We start from the raw sequence: 15812 nt of genomic DNA, 5'->3' as shown, positions 1-15812 counted from the left end.
AGAGCTGTGCTGCCCTGCCCTTGCCAAGGGCAGCTGCTGCCATCCTGTGGCGCCACAAACACCTGCCAGATGTGAAGCACTGAGGGTTGTTTGGTCTTTAATTGTAAAAAAGAGTTTATAAATCAGCACTGACCTGCTCTCCCTATAGGCTGCACCATCCACCACGAGTCTTTTGCCATGGACTGTTGTGTTTTGCTCAGGTGTGGCAATATGAGGAACCTAATGTGGCTTGATGTCTGACATTTGAAATTCTCTTTTTAGCTGTGCACAATGGAACCCCAGGTTGAGTTCTGGAAAAAAAACTTCCTGAAAAGCAGCAGGACCCAGAGCCTGCCTTGCACCAGTGGTGAAGAACTGGCATTGAACAGGAATACAGTGAACTTTTATTTAAGAACAGTTTTAATATCAGGGACTGAAATCACAACTTGAACTGTGTGGATGATCTCAGCTGGCTCTTCAGTGCTACAGAAGTGGCCCAGTGAAACTTAAACCAGTTACAAATGAAAATCATCTTCCAAGACACCTTTTTCAGAACCAGCACAAGACCTGGTTCAGTACAGCATCACAGGTCCCTAACAGGGGACTTGGTGGTTCAGGGGCACTTCTGAGGAAATGTGCCAGTTTTTGTCATCATTTACCACCTGTCATACACTGCCCTAGAACAGGAAGTTGCTGTGAACACCTGTAAGACACGGGGATTTAAAAAGCAGGGAGGGAATTTAAAAAGCAGGGAGGTTCACAAAGAGTACAGAGCCTGGGAAAGCTTAGTCTGCCTAAAAATTAATTGTGGGCTTTGCACAACTAAACCTATGTGTATGCAGAGATAAAAACTGGAAGCAGTGTACATTGAAGTGCTGCTATCATACCAAAGAACTGGGGGTAGCATTCATTTCAGCACATTTTTGTTTCATCAGTCAGGACTTGCTTAATTCTGTCTAGGAAATACTAGGCCAGAGCAAGCCATAACTAGAGCAGCAGCAATGCAGGCAGAGCAGTGACTTTCTCCAGGCCAACGTGTTCCAGGGAAACAGCTGGGTTAGAAATGTATGTGGTATTTGACAAAAACACCTCTGTGGGTTCTGTGGAGTCTGGTTTGGGGGGCAGGGCCATGTCCTGTCCCCTCAGTGCCAGCACAAGGAGTCACGAGTGCACGGATCTGGGTTATCACTAAGCAGAGTCTGGTACAGGAGCAAGCAAATGACAACTGAAGTCCTTAGGCCAGTTTTCACATAAACCTTTTGTTCACAGGTATTATCCTGGAGTAAGTTGCCTTCAGCACAGAGGAGATGACCCACAGTGTCAGAGCACAGCACTCAGGGTGTCAATCAGAGCACAGCACCCAGGGTGTCAGAGCACAGCACTGCTCCCTCCTGGCTGCCAGCCCCTGGCACTGCCCTCAGCTGGGGCCAGCACATGCTGGGCACCCCAGGACTCCAGCACCATCCCAGGGCTCCAGCTGGGATCCTCACTTCACGTCCTGACACCAAACACTGGGATCTGACACCAGTGCACAAGCAGTGCTCACCAGAGGCTCCATCCTCTCCACCACTAAGGACAACGCTGGATCCCCTCCAGCCCTTGGATCCCAACAGGTCTTTTCATTCCACCTTATTTACAGAGCAAAAAACTTTGCTCAAGGGTGAGGCTCTCACATCTACCCAACTCCCCCAAAGCTTCTCTTAATTCCATGGGTAGTCTGGAGAACTGAGGAAAGAATCAAGTCTTTTTGACTTTATTTCTTTTTCATGACACCTAATTCCCTGTCTTGCTAAGTCTCCTCTGTGCCTGAAGTCAATTTTTTTCTGAGTAAAACCAAAGTCCTTTATTGCAGGAGAAGCAACTCCTGAGGAGAGGGTAAAGCTTGGTTTGTAACTAACTTAAGCCTAATTCAAAATTACTACAGGAACCTTCTCAGCCACAAGCTTTGAGGCAGACAACAGAGCCCACTCCAGCTCACACACCTGCGACTTCAGCAGAATCAAAGTGATGCCAGCAAGGAACTTGGACCACGAGTTTATAAAACTATTCTTTTACACAGTTGATTCCAGAAGCTTCACCAGCTGGTAGGGGGACAGTGTGATGTAAAACCTGATGATCCCATCCAACTGTAGTGAGCAAGGCATCATCTGAAGGAGACCAGGACAAGCCTTTCACAAAGTCTCGATGAGAACGGTTTCTGAACCTGGAAAACACCAACACCTCATCAGCCATCATTACAGAGTACCTGGGCTTGGCCATCCCTCACTGCTGCTTTGTTAGAGAAGCTGTGGCTGACCCAGCCCTGGAAGTGTCCAAGGCCAGGCTGGACAAGGCTTGGAGCCACCTGGGATAGTGGAAGGTGTCCTGCCATGGCAGGGGGAAGAATGAATGATCTTTAAGGTCCCTTCCACCCCAAACCATCCTGTGTACCAATAATTAACTCCAGACAAGGAGAAAACAGCAATGAGTACATTGTCTGTACTTACACCTCTGAGAGGTCTGAGTCAAGAACAGCAACTGAACAGTCTTCACTGATGGAAGCCAGTAAGGGTGAACTAGAGAGACATGAGAGCACAGTTAGAACAAGGAAATACAAGAACAACAAGATTCTTAGTGATCCTAACCCAGGCACAAACTCACAAAAATCTTACAAAAATGTTTCCATCAGCACTTGGCAGGGTGCCATACTCTGAGTGGGAATATTCTATTAGAGCCTGAAAGCAAATGATCCTTCTTTAATCAGAGGTGACTGTAATTAGAAAAGCTCCCATGGTGTGTGGGTCAGTAATTCTGGAACTGCTGAATTCTTGTCATGGACATTCACACAAGTCAGAAGTGAGATGTAGCTTGGTTTACTCTATTCTCTAATACAATCCCTTGATAAGAAGGCCAAAACTGGGACTCTCACAGGTTTTACTCTAAAGTAACTAAGGCTTCTAAGGGGATGCAGTCCCACATGCTGTGCCAGAATCATTCAGTACCTGTGTGCAGAGAAAGCAAAGCCTGTGATGCCTCGGGTGTGCACGGCAGCGCTCAGGGCAGAGTCAGGATTCTTTGTGTCCACCAGTGCAACTGTTCCACTTTCATCACCTGGGAGAGAGGAGATGGAAGCTACAGCAAACTGTCCTGTGAAAATAACCACCTCGATTTGCCAGGTGAGAGACCAGATTCTTACCCAAGACAAAGATGTCAGTTTTCTGTGGATGCCACAAGACTGAGGTAGGGAGGTAATTACAGGCACTGCAAACTGTGAGAGAAGGAACTGGGTGAGTGTGGAAGGAGGCAGCACAAAGATTCTCCTCATCCCTCTCATCTAGACTGCTACTGCACCAAGACAAATGGTTTAAGCTTCTTGTACTTCTGTGACTGTGTCAGACCTCCTTAGCTTTTACCAGGCACATCACTAGATTTGGAGACAGAAGTCAGGCATAAAAGAATTGATTCCTTCCAACACAAACCCATGCAGAAGCAGTGACTGCACACACAGACGTACCAATTCGGGTAGCTGGTTTGGGGCATCGCGTGTCCCACAGTAAAATTCTGTTGTCCTATAAATCCAAAAGGAATGAGAAGAATTTTACAATTTCTTTGTGGCATAAATTCAGATTCACTGCTAACTGACAGGCAAAATGACCCTGCATTTCCTCTGGGTAAAAATGATGCTGTCATTAAGTGCAGCCTTCAGTCATCCCCAGGACAGAACGAGGAGCTCCCAAAATTTGATACAAACCTGCAGGACTCAGCTTGGTAAACTGATTATAAACTTATCAGACTAGAACACTGCAATAACAAGAGGTGGTTTCTAAGAGCATTAAACTATAAACACCTAAAGTTAAATCTTGTTTTACCAGGGTAGATTTAGACAACAGAGTGAGCTTTACCTCAGCACAGGACAGGAACACAGTGTCCTTACCAGGACAGGAAGCCACACATGTCACTGCATCGGAGTGAGCTACCAAAAGCACAAAAGGATAAAGAGCCTCAAAGATTGTATCCAACTTTCCCCCATATTCCCAAGGGCCTCCAGAGGCACAGCAGTTTAACAGTTATGCCCAGACATGGGATAACTCCTGCTCAGCAGCAGCCAACTGCTTCCTACCAAAGTGATGAGTGCCCAATCCAACCATGGCCAAAGTCCTTGTGACAGCCCTGATCTTGAGGGAGCCAGACAAGGGTCAGGGGGAAAGGGTGAAAATGGGATGTGAAGGGGCTTTACAAAAAGGAGAGAGAGGGCTGGCACTCACCTCTGTAGGAGTGCAGCACCATTTGCTCCGGGATGTCCCAGACCTTCACGCTGGGGACAAGAGGAGCAGTGAGCGCCCAGCACAGCCCGGGCACAGGGCTGCCAGGCTGGGGACACTCACCAGAAATCCCTGCCCCCGCTGACAGCCTGGCTGCTGCCAGCCAGGACAGACAGCCCGGGCACAGGGCTGCCAGGCTGGGGACACTCACCAGAAATCCCTGCCCCCGCTGACAGCCTGGCTGCTGCCAGCCAGGACAGACACCGACGTCACGATGTCATCGTGCTCGTATTTACAGAACTTGTTCACGATGAGGCTCTCGTTCTCCTCCAGCTCCCAGAGCTCCACTGCACCTGGGGGACGCAGGGGACACCCAGCTCAGTGAGAGAGGAGGAGGAGGAAGGAATGGGGGACATATCCCAGCGAAGGGGATGGCACCTTGCTCGGCGAGAGAGGGGACAGGCACAGCCCAGGGAAGGATGTGGGACAGGAGAGAGGGGACAGGCACAGCCCAGGGAAGGATGTGGGACATGAGAGAGGGGACAGGCACATCCTAGGGAAGGATGTGGGACATGGCAGAGGGGACAGGCACAGCTCAGGGAAGGATGTGGGACATGGGAGAGGGGACAGGCACATCCCAGGGAAGGATGTGGGACATGGCAGAGGGGACAGGCACATCCCAGGGAAGGATGTGGAACATGGGAGAGGGGACAGGCACAGCCCAGGGAAGGATGTGGGACATGGGAGAGGGGAGGACAGGCACAGCCCAGGGAAGGATGTGGGACATGGGAGAGGGGACAGGCACAGCCCAGGGAAGGATGTGGGACATGAGAGAGGGGACAGGCACAGCCCAGGGAAGGATGTGGGACATGAGAGAGGGGACAGGCACAGCCCAGGGAAGGATGAGGGACATGAGAGAGGGGACAGGCACATCCTAGGGAAGGATGTGGGACATGGGAGAGGGGACAGGCACAGCCCAGGGAGGGATGTGGGACATGAGAGAGGGGACAGGCACAGCCCAGGGAAGGATGTGGGACATGGGAGAGGGGACAGGCACGCTCCAGGGAAGGATGCTGGACAGGGGACCCCAGCAAGGGATGCGGGACAAGGGAGAGAGGACCGACACGCCCTAGGGAAGGATGCAGGACATGAGAGAGGGACAGGCACATCCCAGGGAAGGATGCGGGACAAGGCTGAGGGGACCGACACGCCCCACGGAATGATGCAGAATGTCCCCATCGCTTACCGGAGTCGGAGGCCACCAGGATGCCCCTGTCCGCCAGCCAGCACAGGTCAGCCACCCCCGCCTCGGTCTGCACGCCGGCGGTGCAGAAGCCCTCGCTGGGGGCGCGCCGGGGCTCCGCGAACACCCACAGCGAGCCGGTCCAGCAGCGCCCGTTCAGCCCGGAGGCGCCCAGCAGCAGGGCCCCGTCTGCGGGAGAGACACGAGGGGTGGCGCGGGGAGCAGCGCGGGGAGCCCCCGGGCAGCGGCCGAGGGTCCCGGGCCCCGCCGGGCGCCCCGCGCCGCCGCCCCGCTACCTGCGCGGTAGTGCGCGCGCTCCAGGTGCCGCTCCATGCAGGCGGGCGCGTTGGGCGGGATGTTCCACTCGGGGGCGGCCTCGGCCGCCGGCTCGCCATCCACCGAGGCCGCGGGCACCGCGGTGTCGGGCGGGGCGGGCGGCGGGGCCGCCTGGGGCAGCGGCAGCGGCGGCGGCAGCGGCTCCTCCATGGCGGCGGCGGCGGCGGGGCCGGCGGCGCCCCCACGTGTCTCCCGCCGCCGCGTCCTCTCGCGAGAGCGCCCGCGCTGCGCCCGCGCTGTGCCCGCCTCCCCGCGATCTCGCGAGACCGCGCCGCCATCTCAGCGCCCCGCGGCGGCGGCGGTCACCGAGCGGGACAGCCCTGACCGGACAGCCGTGACCGGACAGCACTGACCGCACAGCCCTGACCGCTCCGCACAGCCCTGCCCGCTGCCATGCTGTCCCGCCTCGTCCTGCGCGCCGGTGAGCCGCGGCAGTGCCGCTGTGGGAGCGGGAGGCGGGCGGGGGGTGCTGGCCCGGCCTGCCCTGACGCGCTCTCTGCCCTCTCGTCCCCTCAGCCCCCGCCGCGCTGAGGGCGCTGCCGCCGCCCGTCGCCGTGGGGTGAGTACCGGGGGAGCCCCTCGCATACCGGCCGGGATTTGTGTTTAAACAGCGTTATTCTGGGGTTTTGTCTCTTATTTTGTTCATTCATATTGTGGGAGTATAAAATAGGGACGGTGGGAAGGAACTTCTGGAGGTTAACTAGTCCCACCCACTTCCTAAAGGAGGTGTGTCCAGCACAGGCCACCTTCGAATCACGGAATAGTTCGGGTCTGAAAAGATCTTAAAGTTCATCCTGTTCCACCTGCCATGGACAGGGACGCTCCACTAGAGCCTGCCCTTGGACACTCCAGGGTTTGTGACCCTCTACCTGGGCCTCACCTTATTTAATTGGAAATGTGTTTGAGCCTCATCTAAGGGTGGTTTGGGGGGCTATTTCTGTCTATTTTTTAATAAGAATAATAACTGAAATGTTCTCCTTGTTCACAGGGTGTTGCACACCACAAGACCACTACACACAACTCAGCAGAGTTTGGCTCCTGTGCCACCTCTGCCTGAGAAGGGAGGAGAAGTTCGTCATGGTTTGATCCCTGAAGAGTTTTTCCAGTTTCTCTACCCTAAAACAGGAGTTACAGGTTAATATAGGCTTTTACCGTTTTTAACTATGCTGATGTGGTTCTGTTCACCAGTTCTGGCTGCTGAAAAGGTAAAGTGTTATTGAAATTGAGTATTTTACATGTGCAGGTTGTGAAGAACAAGCCAGTGCAGGACTCCTGGCTCTGAAGTTAGGCACCTAATGGTCGAAAGAATTCCATGAGCCTGATTTTACAAAAATATTTAGTTGCCTGTTGATCCTTAAAACGTTTAAATGGGGAATTCTGAATGAGCATGAACGTGTTTCTGAATGAGCAGAAGCAGCAGGTCCCATGTCAGGTGCAAGCTGCTTCCACTTCTACAGAGATTCCTTGTGGCACCTTTCCCAGGTGGAATTGTGGCTCTGCTTTTTGTCCTGGTAGAATAGAACAAGAACACTTCTTCCTGACCTTGGGAGCCTTTGAAGGAGCTCCCTCTTAGGTACTGGAGTTTGTTGAGCCTTGTTATGCTCTGTCCAAGCAATGCTGCATTGTTTCTTCTGTAGGGCCCTACATGCTGGGCACTGGCCTCCTGCTCTACTTCCTTTCCAAGGAGATCTACGTGGTTAACCACGAGACAGCAGCAGCTGCCTGCATACTCGGAGTCATCATTTATGGCATCAAGAAGTTCGGGGCTGATGTCGCAGCTTTTGCTGACAAACTCAACGAGGTAACGCAGGAGCTGCAGTTTGACTTTGCAGTCATTGGCAAGGAATGGTTCTGTTAAAGTCCAGATGGGTTCAGACTGGCAGAGGGCAGGGTCAGATGGGATGCTGGGGAGGAATTCTTCCCTCTGAGGGTGGGGATGCAGAGCAGCTGTGGCTGCCCCTGGATCCCTGGGAGCACCCAAGGCCAGGTTGGACATTGGGGCTTGGAGCAGCCTGGGACAGTGGGATAGTAGGGGTAGGATTGGATGGGATTTAAGTTCCCTTCCAGCCCAAACCAGTCTGGAATTGCATGATTGATTGTGAGTTCTCATTCTTCTCTGCTGCCATAACCTCAGCCCTGGCACAGGGCAGTTGACACAGGCATTTCTCACAGCTTCACGCAACATTTCAGGATTAGTTGCAGCTCACTTGTTTTCCTTGCATCTGACTGATTCTGAATTGTGGAATTCTTTCCTTCTTCCAGGAGAAACTGGCCTCAGCTCGGGCCATGAAGAGCGAGTCCATTGAGACGCTGCAGAAGGCCATCGAGGAGGAGAAGAAGGAGCAGTGGAGGGCAGAGGGACGCAGTTACCTCTTCGATGCCAAGCGGGTGAGCAGGGCAGCGCTGCAGGGCTCAGTGCAGGGCTCAGTGCAGGGCAGCACTGCTGGGCTCAGTGCTGGGCTCAGTGCAGGGCTCAGTGCAGGGCAGCCCTGCTGGGCTCAGTGCAGGGCAGCACTGCAGGGCTCAGTGCAGGGCTCAGTGCAGGGCAACACTGCAGGGCTCAGTGCTGGGCTCGGTGCTGGGCTCAGTGCAGGGCTCACTGCTGGGCTCGGTGCTGGGCTCGGTGCTGGGCTCAGTGCAGGGCAGCACTGCAGGGCTCACTGCTGGGCTCAGTGCTGGGCTCAGTGCTGGGCTCAGTGCTGGGCTCAGTGCAGGGCAGCACTGCTGGGCTCAGTGCAGGGCTCAGTGCAGGGCTCAGTGCAGGGCAGCACTGCAGGGCTCAGTGCAGGACAGCACTGCTGGGCTCAGTGCAGGGCTCAGTGCTGGGCTCAGTGCAGGGCTCACTGCTGGGCTCGGTGCTGGGCTCGGTGCTGGGCTCAGTGCAGGGCAGCACTGCAGGGCTCACTGCTGGGCTCAGTGCTGGGCTCAGTGCTGGGCTCAGTGCAGGGCTCGGTGCTGGGCTCAGTGCTGGGCTCAGTGCAGGGCTCGGTGCTGGGCTCAGTGCAGGGCAGCACTGCAGGGCTCAGTGCAGGACAGCACTGCAGGGCTCAGTGCAGGGCAGCACTGCAGGGCTCAGTGCAGGGCTCAGTGCAGGGCTTGGTGCTGGGCTCGGTGCTGGGCTCAGTGCAGGGCAGCGCTGCAGGGCTCAGTGCAGGGCAGCGCTGCAGGGCTCAGTGCAGGGCAGCACTGCTGGGCTCAGTGCAGGGCTCAGTGCAGGGCAGCACTGCAGGGCTCAGTGCTGGGCTCAGTGCTGGGCTCAGTGCAGGACGGCCCTGCTGGGCTCGGTGCATTGCAGCACTGCTGCTGGGCTCAGTGCAGGACAGCACTGCTGCACGCCCTGCACAGAGTGTGTTCTGCCAGACATGAACCTCTCCTGCAGAACAACATTGTCTCCTGCTCCTGCAGAACAACATTGCCATGCTGCTGGAAGCCAACTACCGGGAGCGGCTGCTGATGGTGTACACCGAGGTGAAGAAGAGGCTGGACTACCAGGTGGCCATGCAGAACCTGAAGAGGCAGAAGGAGCAGGACCACATGATCCAGTGGGTGGAGAAGAGCGTCATTCAGAGCATCACACCTCAGCAGGTACTTGCTGCCTTTTTCCTGCCTTTGGTTTCAGCCTGCACAAAGATTTGCTGTTCAGGGCTCCTGGCTCGTGGGCTGGTGGGTAACCTTGGTCAGGGGTGGGGCTGGATGAGCTTTGAGATCCCTTCCAACCCAAACCTTCTGGGATTCCATGAATCTGTGCTTTGTTGGATGTGAATCTCTGGCTTCATGAGCTGTAATTGCATCCCTCTGAAGCAGTAACTTGTAGGTCTAAAGAGGTTTATCCCAAATGCACTTGGGTGTCTATTTTGTGTGTTGAAGTGTCTCCTGAAGGCCGTTTCTGTCTCTTGCAGCAGAAGGAAAGCATTGCCAAGTGCATCCTGGACCTGAAGGCGCTGTCCAAGAGCGCCCACGCAGCCGTGTGAGCAGCCTGAGCCACTGGCATGTCCCAGTACCTCCTGTTGAAAACTGTATGACTCTAAAATATCATTAAAAAGACAAAAAAAGCCCTTTGCTGTCTCTCACTATCAACAGTCCCTGTCTGTTTGTGTCTGAAGTCACCGGATGGTCACAGCAACCACTACAGCTGGTTATGGTGGGGGAGGAGCTGAAACCACAGTGTGAGATCCTGTTGGATTCCCTGGTTGGTCACAAACACTTCCAAGGATACAGAACTTCCCAGAGAACAGTTCTGGTGCTGAAACTGATCCCTGTGTTAGAGTTCTGAGTGAAAGCAACCCCAGATTCCAGCTGTCCTTGTACACGTTTTAAAATCAGGGTGATTTGTGCTCTCATTCACCTGGCCCTGTGCTTGGAGGGGTGTGAGTGGATGTTCCTGTTCTCTAAAGGAGCTGGAAATCCCCTTTCACCATAAAGCCTCGTGCAGTGTTGAAAGGGTTTGGGTTCTGGGAAGATGATCGGGCAGGAAATGTGTCAAAAGCTTGTGAAAAACCTTCCCTCAGCTGACTGTCAGTACTCAGTTTAAAGCAGGGAAATGGGTGAGTTTATTCCAGAGGAGTTTTTCTGGACTGAGTCTCTTCATTTTCTTTTTATGGGAAGATTTTCCCTGAAGGAATTGTTTAAAACTCAGAAATCCAGCAAAGCACACAGGAATAAACTCCTGTGTGTCTGGGATGTGATTTATGGATCCATAAAGCCAAGTGGGCAGACTGGGGGTGCCTGCAATCCCACTGCTCAGTGGGGTAAGGAAACACAATTTTCTTACACCTCAGTTCACCAAAATGTGTCCTGCAGAGGCAAGAACCTTACCTCAAGCTGAAGCTGCCTTACTTTTTTTTAAATTAACAGTTCCAAAGAATGCAGGTGTCTTTCATGGTTTCCTGTTTCTTGTCAATTTAAATAATGAAAAAGTGAAGTTGCTTAACTTCCACAATTGTGCAAGCCCACGTCTGATTGACATCTGAGCTTTTAACTGGTGTGACAAATGCTCCTCACAAAGCAAGTGGTTAAACTCGTGTGCTGATACCTGGGGAGGTTTCCAGCAGCCCTTCCATGCTGGGAGGTAAGATGGAGCTGTATCATTTCTTGTTTCTTCCCTTCCTGCAAGCACAGCACCCTGTGAGCCTTGGTGTGGGAAACTGGGAGGTTTCAAGGTTTGACTCCTCTGGAATGTGGCAACAAGGGGATGCAGCAGAAAAGTGGCAGCAGCAGAGAGCAGGGAGTTTATTTTCATGTTGTAATATTTTCACATTATTCACAATCCACAGTTTGCAAAGCATGTGGTGAGAAATGCCAGTGTAGGGGTGTTGTAGTAGAATATCTGTAAGAATCCTTATCTCTGATTCTCACACCCAAATTTGAGAGATAACTTACTGTTCCTGTTTTGGTGGGAAAAGTCAATTTAACTTAAACAAAAACATCAAGGGAGGAACTTCTCAAGGCTGCTGCTGATTATGAAAACGTTGGTAGGGTTTTAGCTGCTGCAAAAATCATCCTGTAGGGTTTTTTTAGTTATTAAATACCCTCCATTTTCTGGGTGGGGAAGGTGCCCTGCCTGTCAGGGAGCAGTGATCTCGTGCTCAGGAACAAGACACTGGGAAGGGGTTGGTGCTGAGGAGCTGCCTTTGAGTGGCTTTGTGCCACTTTTATAAATTTCCAAGAAATGGATAAAAACTAAATCAAGTCTTTTGAGCCAGAAGAGGATGGCAGGTTTGTTTTGCTGATGTGTATATCTATATAAATACAACTTTTCCCTTTCTTTCAGCTTCTCTTTCTGTCAGTTAATGCTCTGAGAGAATGGGAATCTCTGACTCCAGGCAAACTACAGGTATTTTATTTTTTCAGGAATTTCCTTGGCTGCAGTGCTGCTGACTGAGCCCAGGGGCTGCTCTGGGGGAGGCTGAGCACGGGGGTGTTTGGGGAAGAACTGCATGGCTGCCAGAGGCTGAACAGCAGAACTTTCCTGTCTGCTGGTTCTACTTTCAGACAGACTGTACAGACACAACCCCCCCTGTGCTTCTGGGTGCTTGGAGTACCACTGGAGAAACATGCACATCTTAAAACAAGCTTGTGGTTCATTTTTTTCTATTGCAGTTGCACCAGCACCCATTTCCACTACTACCACTGTCCCCAGCACTGTCCACACCACTACAGCTGATTTCAGAGATGCAGAAGTCACATGCTGGACTGATAAGTAAATGCTGCACATTTTTTTCCTGGTTTCAAACCCAGAGTTCCCTGAGACTGCAGCCTCCTCCTGCAAGGGAAGGGTTATGTATCACATATTTGACATCTTGGGGGGTTAAAATTTGGTTATAATTCCCTGCACTGGGTGGGTGATTCCTAGAGATGCTCAATGCAGATGAACACATGTTGATCTCATGGGGCTGGGGATAAATATTACACTCCATAAAGTTTGGGGAGTTTGAGCACTACTGATGTTTCAATCCCTCTGTTAAAACTGGGGGTTCTGACAGGATTTTCTGTGTGTCAACAGCCATGAAATACTGTACATGTCCCTGGCCTTCATCTCTGGCATCCTTGTGACTGTCCTGGTTTTTGCAATCATCTTCCTCTTCAGGAAAAGTGAGTGACACAGTCTAGGGCATAACAGCAGAGTGATGGTGACTGCAGAAGTTACTTAGAAAGTGGCTCAAGTGACGTCTGCCTGCAATAACTCTGTGTTGACGAGCAGCTCATCCCTGGCAGTAACTCATGAATCATCCCAGCTGTGCTTTAGCAAAGATTCCCTTTGCCACTGAGGAGCTGTGGAGGTTTTTGTTGGTTGTGGGCTTGTCTCATTCTAATCCTGGCCACACCGAATTCCTCAGTGCCTTCCATCCTTCAGCAGGGGGGCAGGGGCTGGGCAGCCAGGCTGGCACTGTGCAGTGCAGGTCTGTGTCAGAGGTTACACATCACCTGCCAGCCTCCCTCTCCAGCCTCCCCTCTCCAGCCTCCCTTGCTCTGCTGTCCCCAAACACAGTGCCAACAGCTCAGACTGCATCCCCTTCCTTCCTAGGTTATAAAAGAGCCCACCAAAATTTACAAGAGGAAACTTTCTCCCAAGTGGCAACTGAGGAGTTTCTTAGGAACACCCAGGTAAATGTCCCACCTGTAATTTCTAATGCTTTGTGCAGATATTTCACACTGCAGTGCCTGCACTCTCTAATGTGGCTCCTCTCACATCCCCAGAGTGAAGTGACCTACAGCACCCTGGTGTTCCAGCAGGGCAGGACACCACGGCCTGTGTGATGAGGATGTTCCCAAGGAAATAAAAATGTTCCCACTTTCTGGACATCAGAAGCCACGAGGATGTCACACCCTGGGAATGCCCCCGTGCCCGCTGTGACACAGCTCTTGTAGTTATGGTGGGAAACTCTCCTGTTCCAAAGTGGCTCCACCAGCCCTGGGCAAATGGAGAGTTGTTCTACAAATGGAGAGTTGTTCTACAAATGGAGAGTTGTTCTACAGGACTTCCTCATCTGCAGAAATCTCCCTGCCCTTGTAAAGTTTCCGTTTGTGAGAACTACCGGAGAGAATTGAGAAATAAAAATGTTTCTCTACATCTATCCACATCTGTGTCCTTGTGTTTCCATTTTCTAACATTTTATATTGTTTTTATTATTGCCAAGTGCTCTGCTTGGTGATTTTCTGTTACTGAAGTGATGATAATGAAATGTTTGTATGCAAATCTCTGCTTCCTGGTTGGGCCCCATGAAAGAAACGCACAATCACGGAGTGACAGCCAAAATCTCTGGAAAGGTTCATTGACGTGTTACCACCCACAGTGCTGTAAGCACAGGGTGAAAATCGCTCCCTTTTCACGAGGTGGCTGTGTCAGAGCAGGAGGAGCAGGGCTGGAGGTGCCACCGGATGGCAGCACCGGGCCGGGGATGGACGGGCTGGGGCTCGCTGAGCAGCCCCGAGCAGGGCTCAAAACTGCCAGTCCGGGTCCGGAGCAGGGCTCAAAACTGCCAGTCCCGGGTCCTGAGCAGGGCTCAAAACTGCCAGTCCCAGCTCTGCCAGTCCCAGCTCTGCCAGTCCCAGCTCCGAGCAGGGCTCAAAACTGCCAGCCCGGGTCCCGAGCAGGGCTCAAAACTGCCAGTCCCGGGTCCGGAGCAGGGCTCAAAACTGCCAGTCCCACTGCCAGTCCCAACTCTGCCAGTCCCGGCTCTGCCAGTCCCAACTCTACCAGTCCCAGCTCTGCCAGTCCCAGCTCTGCCAGCCCTGGGTCCCGAGCAGGGCTCAAAACTGCCAGTCCCGGGTCCGGAGCAGGGCTCAAAACTGCCAACCCCCACTGCCAGTCCCAGCTCTGCCAGTCCCGGGTCCCCAGAAGGGCTCAAAACTGCCAACCCCCACTGCCAGTCCCAGCTCTACCAGTCCCGGATCTGCCAGTCCCAACTCTGCCAGTCCCAGCTCTGCCAGTCCCAGCTCTGCCAGTCCCAACTCTGCCAGTCCCGGCTCTGCCAGTCCCAACTCTGCCAGTCCCAGCTCTGCCAGTCCCAGCTCTGCCAGCCCTGGGTCCCGAGCAGGGCTCAAAACTGCCAGCCGCACTGCCAGTCCCACTGCCAGTCCCAGCTTTGCCAGTCCTGGGCTCCGGTTGTGCAGTCCTGGGCTCTGGTTCTGCCAGTCACGGCTCTGCCAGCCCCGGGTCCCAAGCAGGGCTCAAAACTGCCAGTCCCACTGCCAGTCCCACTGCCAGTCCCGGCTCTGTGAGTCCCACTGCCAGTCCTGGGCTCTGGTTCTGCCAGCCCCACTGCCAGTCCCAGCTCTGCCAGCCCCACTGCCAGTCCTCGGCACCAGCTCTGCCAGCCCCAGTGCCAGTCCCAGTGCCAGTCACGGCTCTGCCAGCCCCAGTGCCAGTCCTGCCTCCCCTCTCATCTCAGGGGACACTGAACAGTCTGACCAGACTCTCTGAAACTCGCTGGTGTGGGTTTGGCCGCAGACCTTCTCACAGGGTCAGCAGGACAACTTGTGGTTTTTGTTTGGCTGTTCTCTGCTCTCACCTCAGTCGTGGCAGTTCCTTCACAGTTTAAGAGAAAACAGGGGGAGCATCTCCCTCCCTCTCTGAGCTGGGGTCCCTCGGCTGAGCTGGGACTGCCCTGCTTTGCTCTCAGAGCTCTCTGCTCTCCCTCCACATCCTTGTGCCTCATCCCCTTGGAGTTTGCCTAGCAGCCTGCCAGGGGTTTGCTGCAGTGTCGCTCCTCTTCCCTCAATTTATCCAAAACACATCAACAGAGTTCCCCGTGCATTATTCTAACAAACAACTGCTGCTCGTTAGGTGGGACCTGTTTGTCTCTGAAAGCAGTCGGGTCCATCAGTGCTCACAGGAGAGCCTGCAGCGAGTTCTGATATCCTGATATTCTGATATTCTGATATTCTGATATCCAGATATTCTGATATTCTGATACCCTGATATTCTGATATCCAGATATTCTGATATTCTGATATTCTGGTATTCTGATATCCTGATATTCTGATATTCTGATATTCTGATATCCTGATATTCTGATATCCGGATATTCTGATATTCTGATATTCTGATATCCTGATATCCGGATATTCTGATATTCTGATATTCTGATATTCTGATATCCTTGTGCAGTGGCTTCCTTTGGCTCGTTTATTGGCAGAGCTGAGCTGTAAGTGGGCAGAGCTTTGGCCTGGGACAGGGTTACCTCAGATGAGAAATGAGATGCCTGATCTCAGCTAGAGGAGCAGATGCCAACACTCTCTAAGTGAGGAACAGAATGATGCCCTCCCTTTCCTGCTTTCTCTAGACCACTTTTATTATTTGAAGATGGGGAAAAGAAGAGCCTGGCCTTTGACAACCTCTTTTCAGTTCAACCCATGTTCCCTAAATAAGGAATGAATAAGGGCTAAGTAAGGGCTGTGTAACAATCACTGCAGCCTCTGTGCATGCCAGGCAGGACTGACTGAACCTGGGCAGGTTTTTTGATTGTCATGGGAGGACTCAGCAGGCCAAAATAATGTAAAATCCATCTACT

At 52.9% G+C, this 15812-nt stretch overlaps 2 protein-coding genes across 2 annotated transcripts; one reads left to right on the top strand and one right to left on the bottom strand.

The window, feature by feature from the left end:
• Positions 1–360: 360 nt before the first annotated feature.
• Positions 361–5971, bottom strand: WDR77 (WD repeat domain 77). The gene is made up of 10 exons (XM_033080398.1): positions 5760–5971; positions 5467–5652; positions 4432–4573; positions 4224–4273; positions 3861–3931; positions 3473–3527; positions 3155–3226; positions 2961–3069; positions 2466–2534; positions 361–2182 (listed from the first exon to the last, which is right to left on the bottom strand). Exons 1-10 carry the CDS (start codon positions 5947–5949, stop codon positions 2023–2025), a joined length of 1104 nt encoding a protein of 367 aa, XP_032936289.1. The 5' UTR covers positions 5950–5971; the 3' UTR covers positions 361–2022.
• Positions 5972–6085: 114 nt separating this feature from the next.
• On the top strand, positions 6086–9854 carry ATP5PB (ATP synthase peripheral stalk-membrane subunit b). The gene is made up of 7 exons (XM_033080386.1): positions 6086–6220; positions 6316–6358; positions 6788–6933; positions 7437–7600; positions 8062–8187; positions 9205–9384; positions 9699–9854. The coding sequence occupies exons 1-7, from the start codon at positions 6193–6195 to the stop codon at positions 9768–9770; spliced, it is 759 nt and encodes a 252-aa protein (XP_032936277.1). The 5' UTR covers positions 6086–6192; the 3' UTR covers positions 9771–9854.
• Positions 9855–15812: the final 5958 nt, after the last annotated feature.

The sequence above is a fragment of the Catharus ustulatus genome, chromosome 25 (assembly GCF_009819885.2).
Source record: "Catharus ustulatus isolate bCatUst1 chromosome 25, bCatUst1.pri.v2, whole genome shotgun sequence".
NCBI lineage: Eukaryota > Metazoa > Chordata > Aves > Passeriformes > Turdidae > Catharus > Catharus ustulatus.
This window is presented reverse-complemented; position numbering and strand designations above follow the sequence as displayed.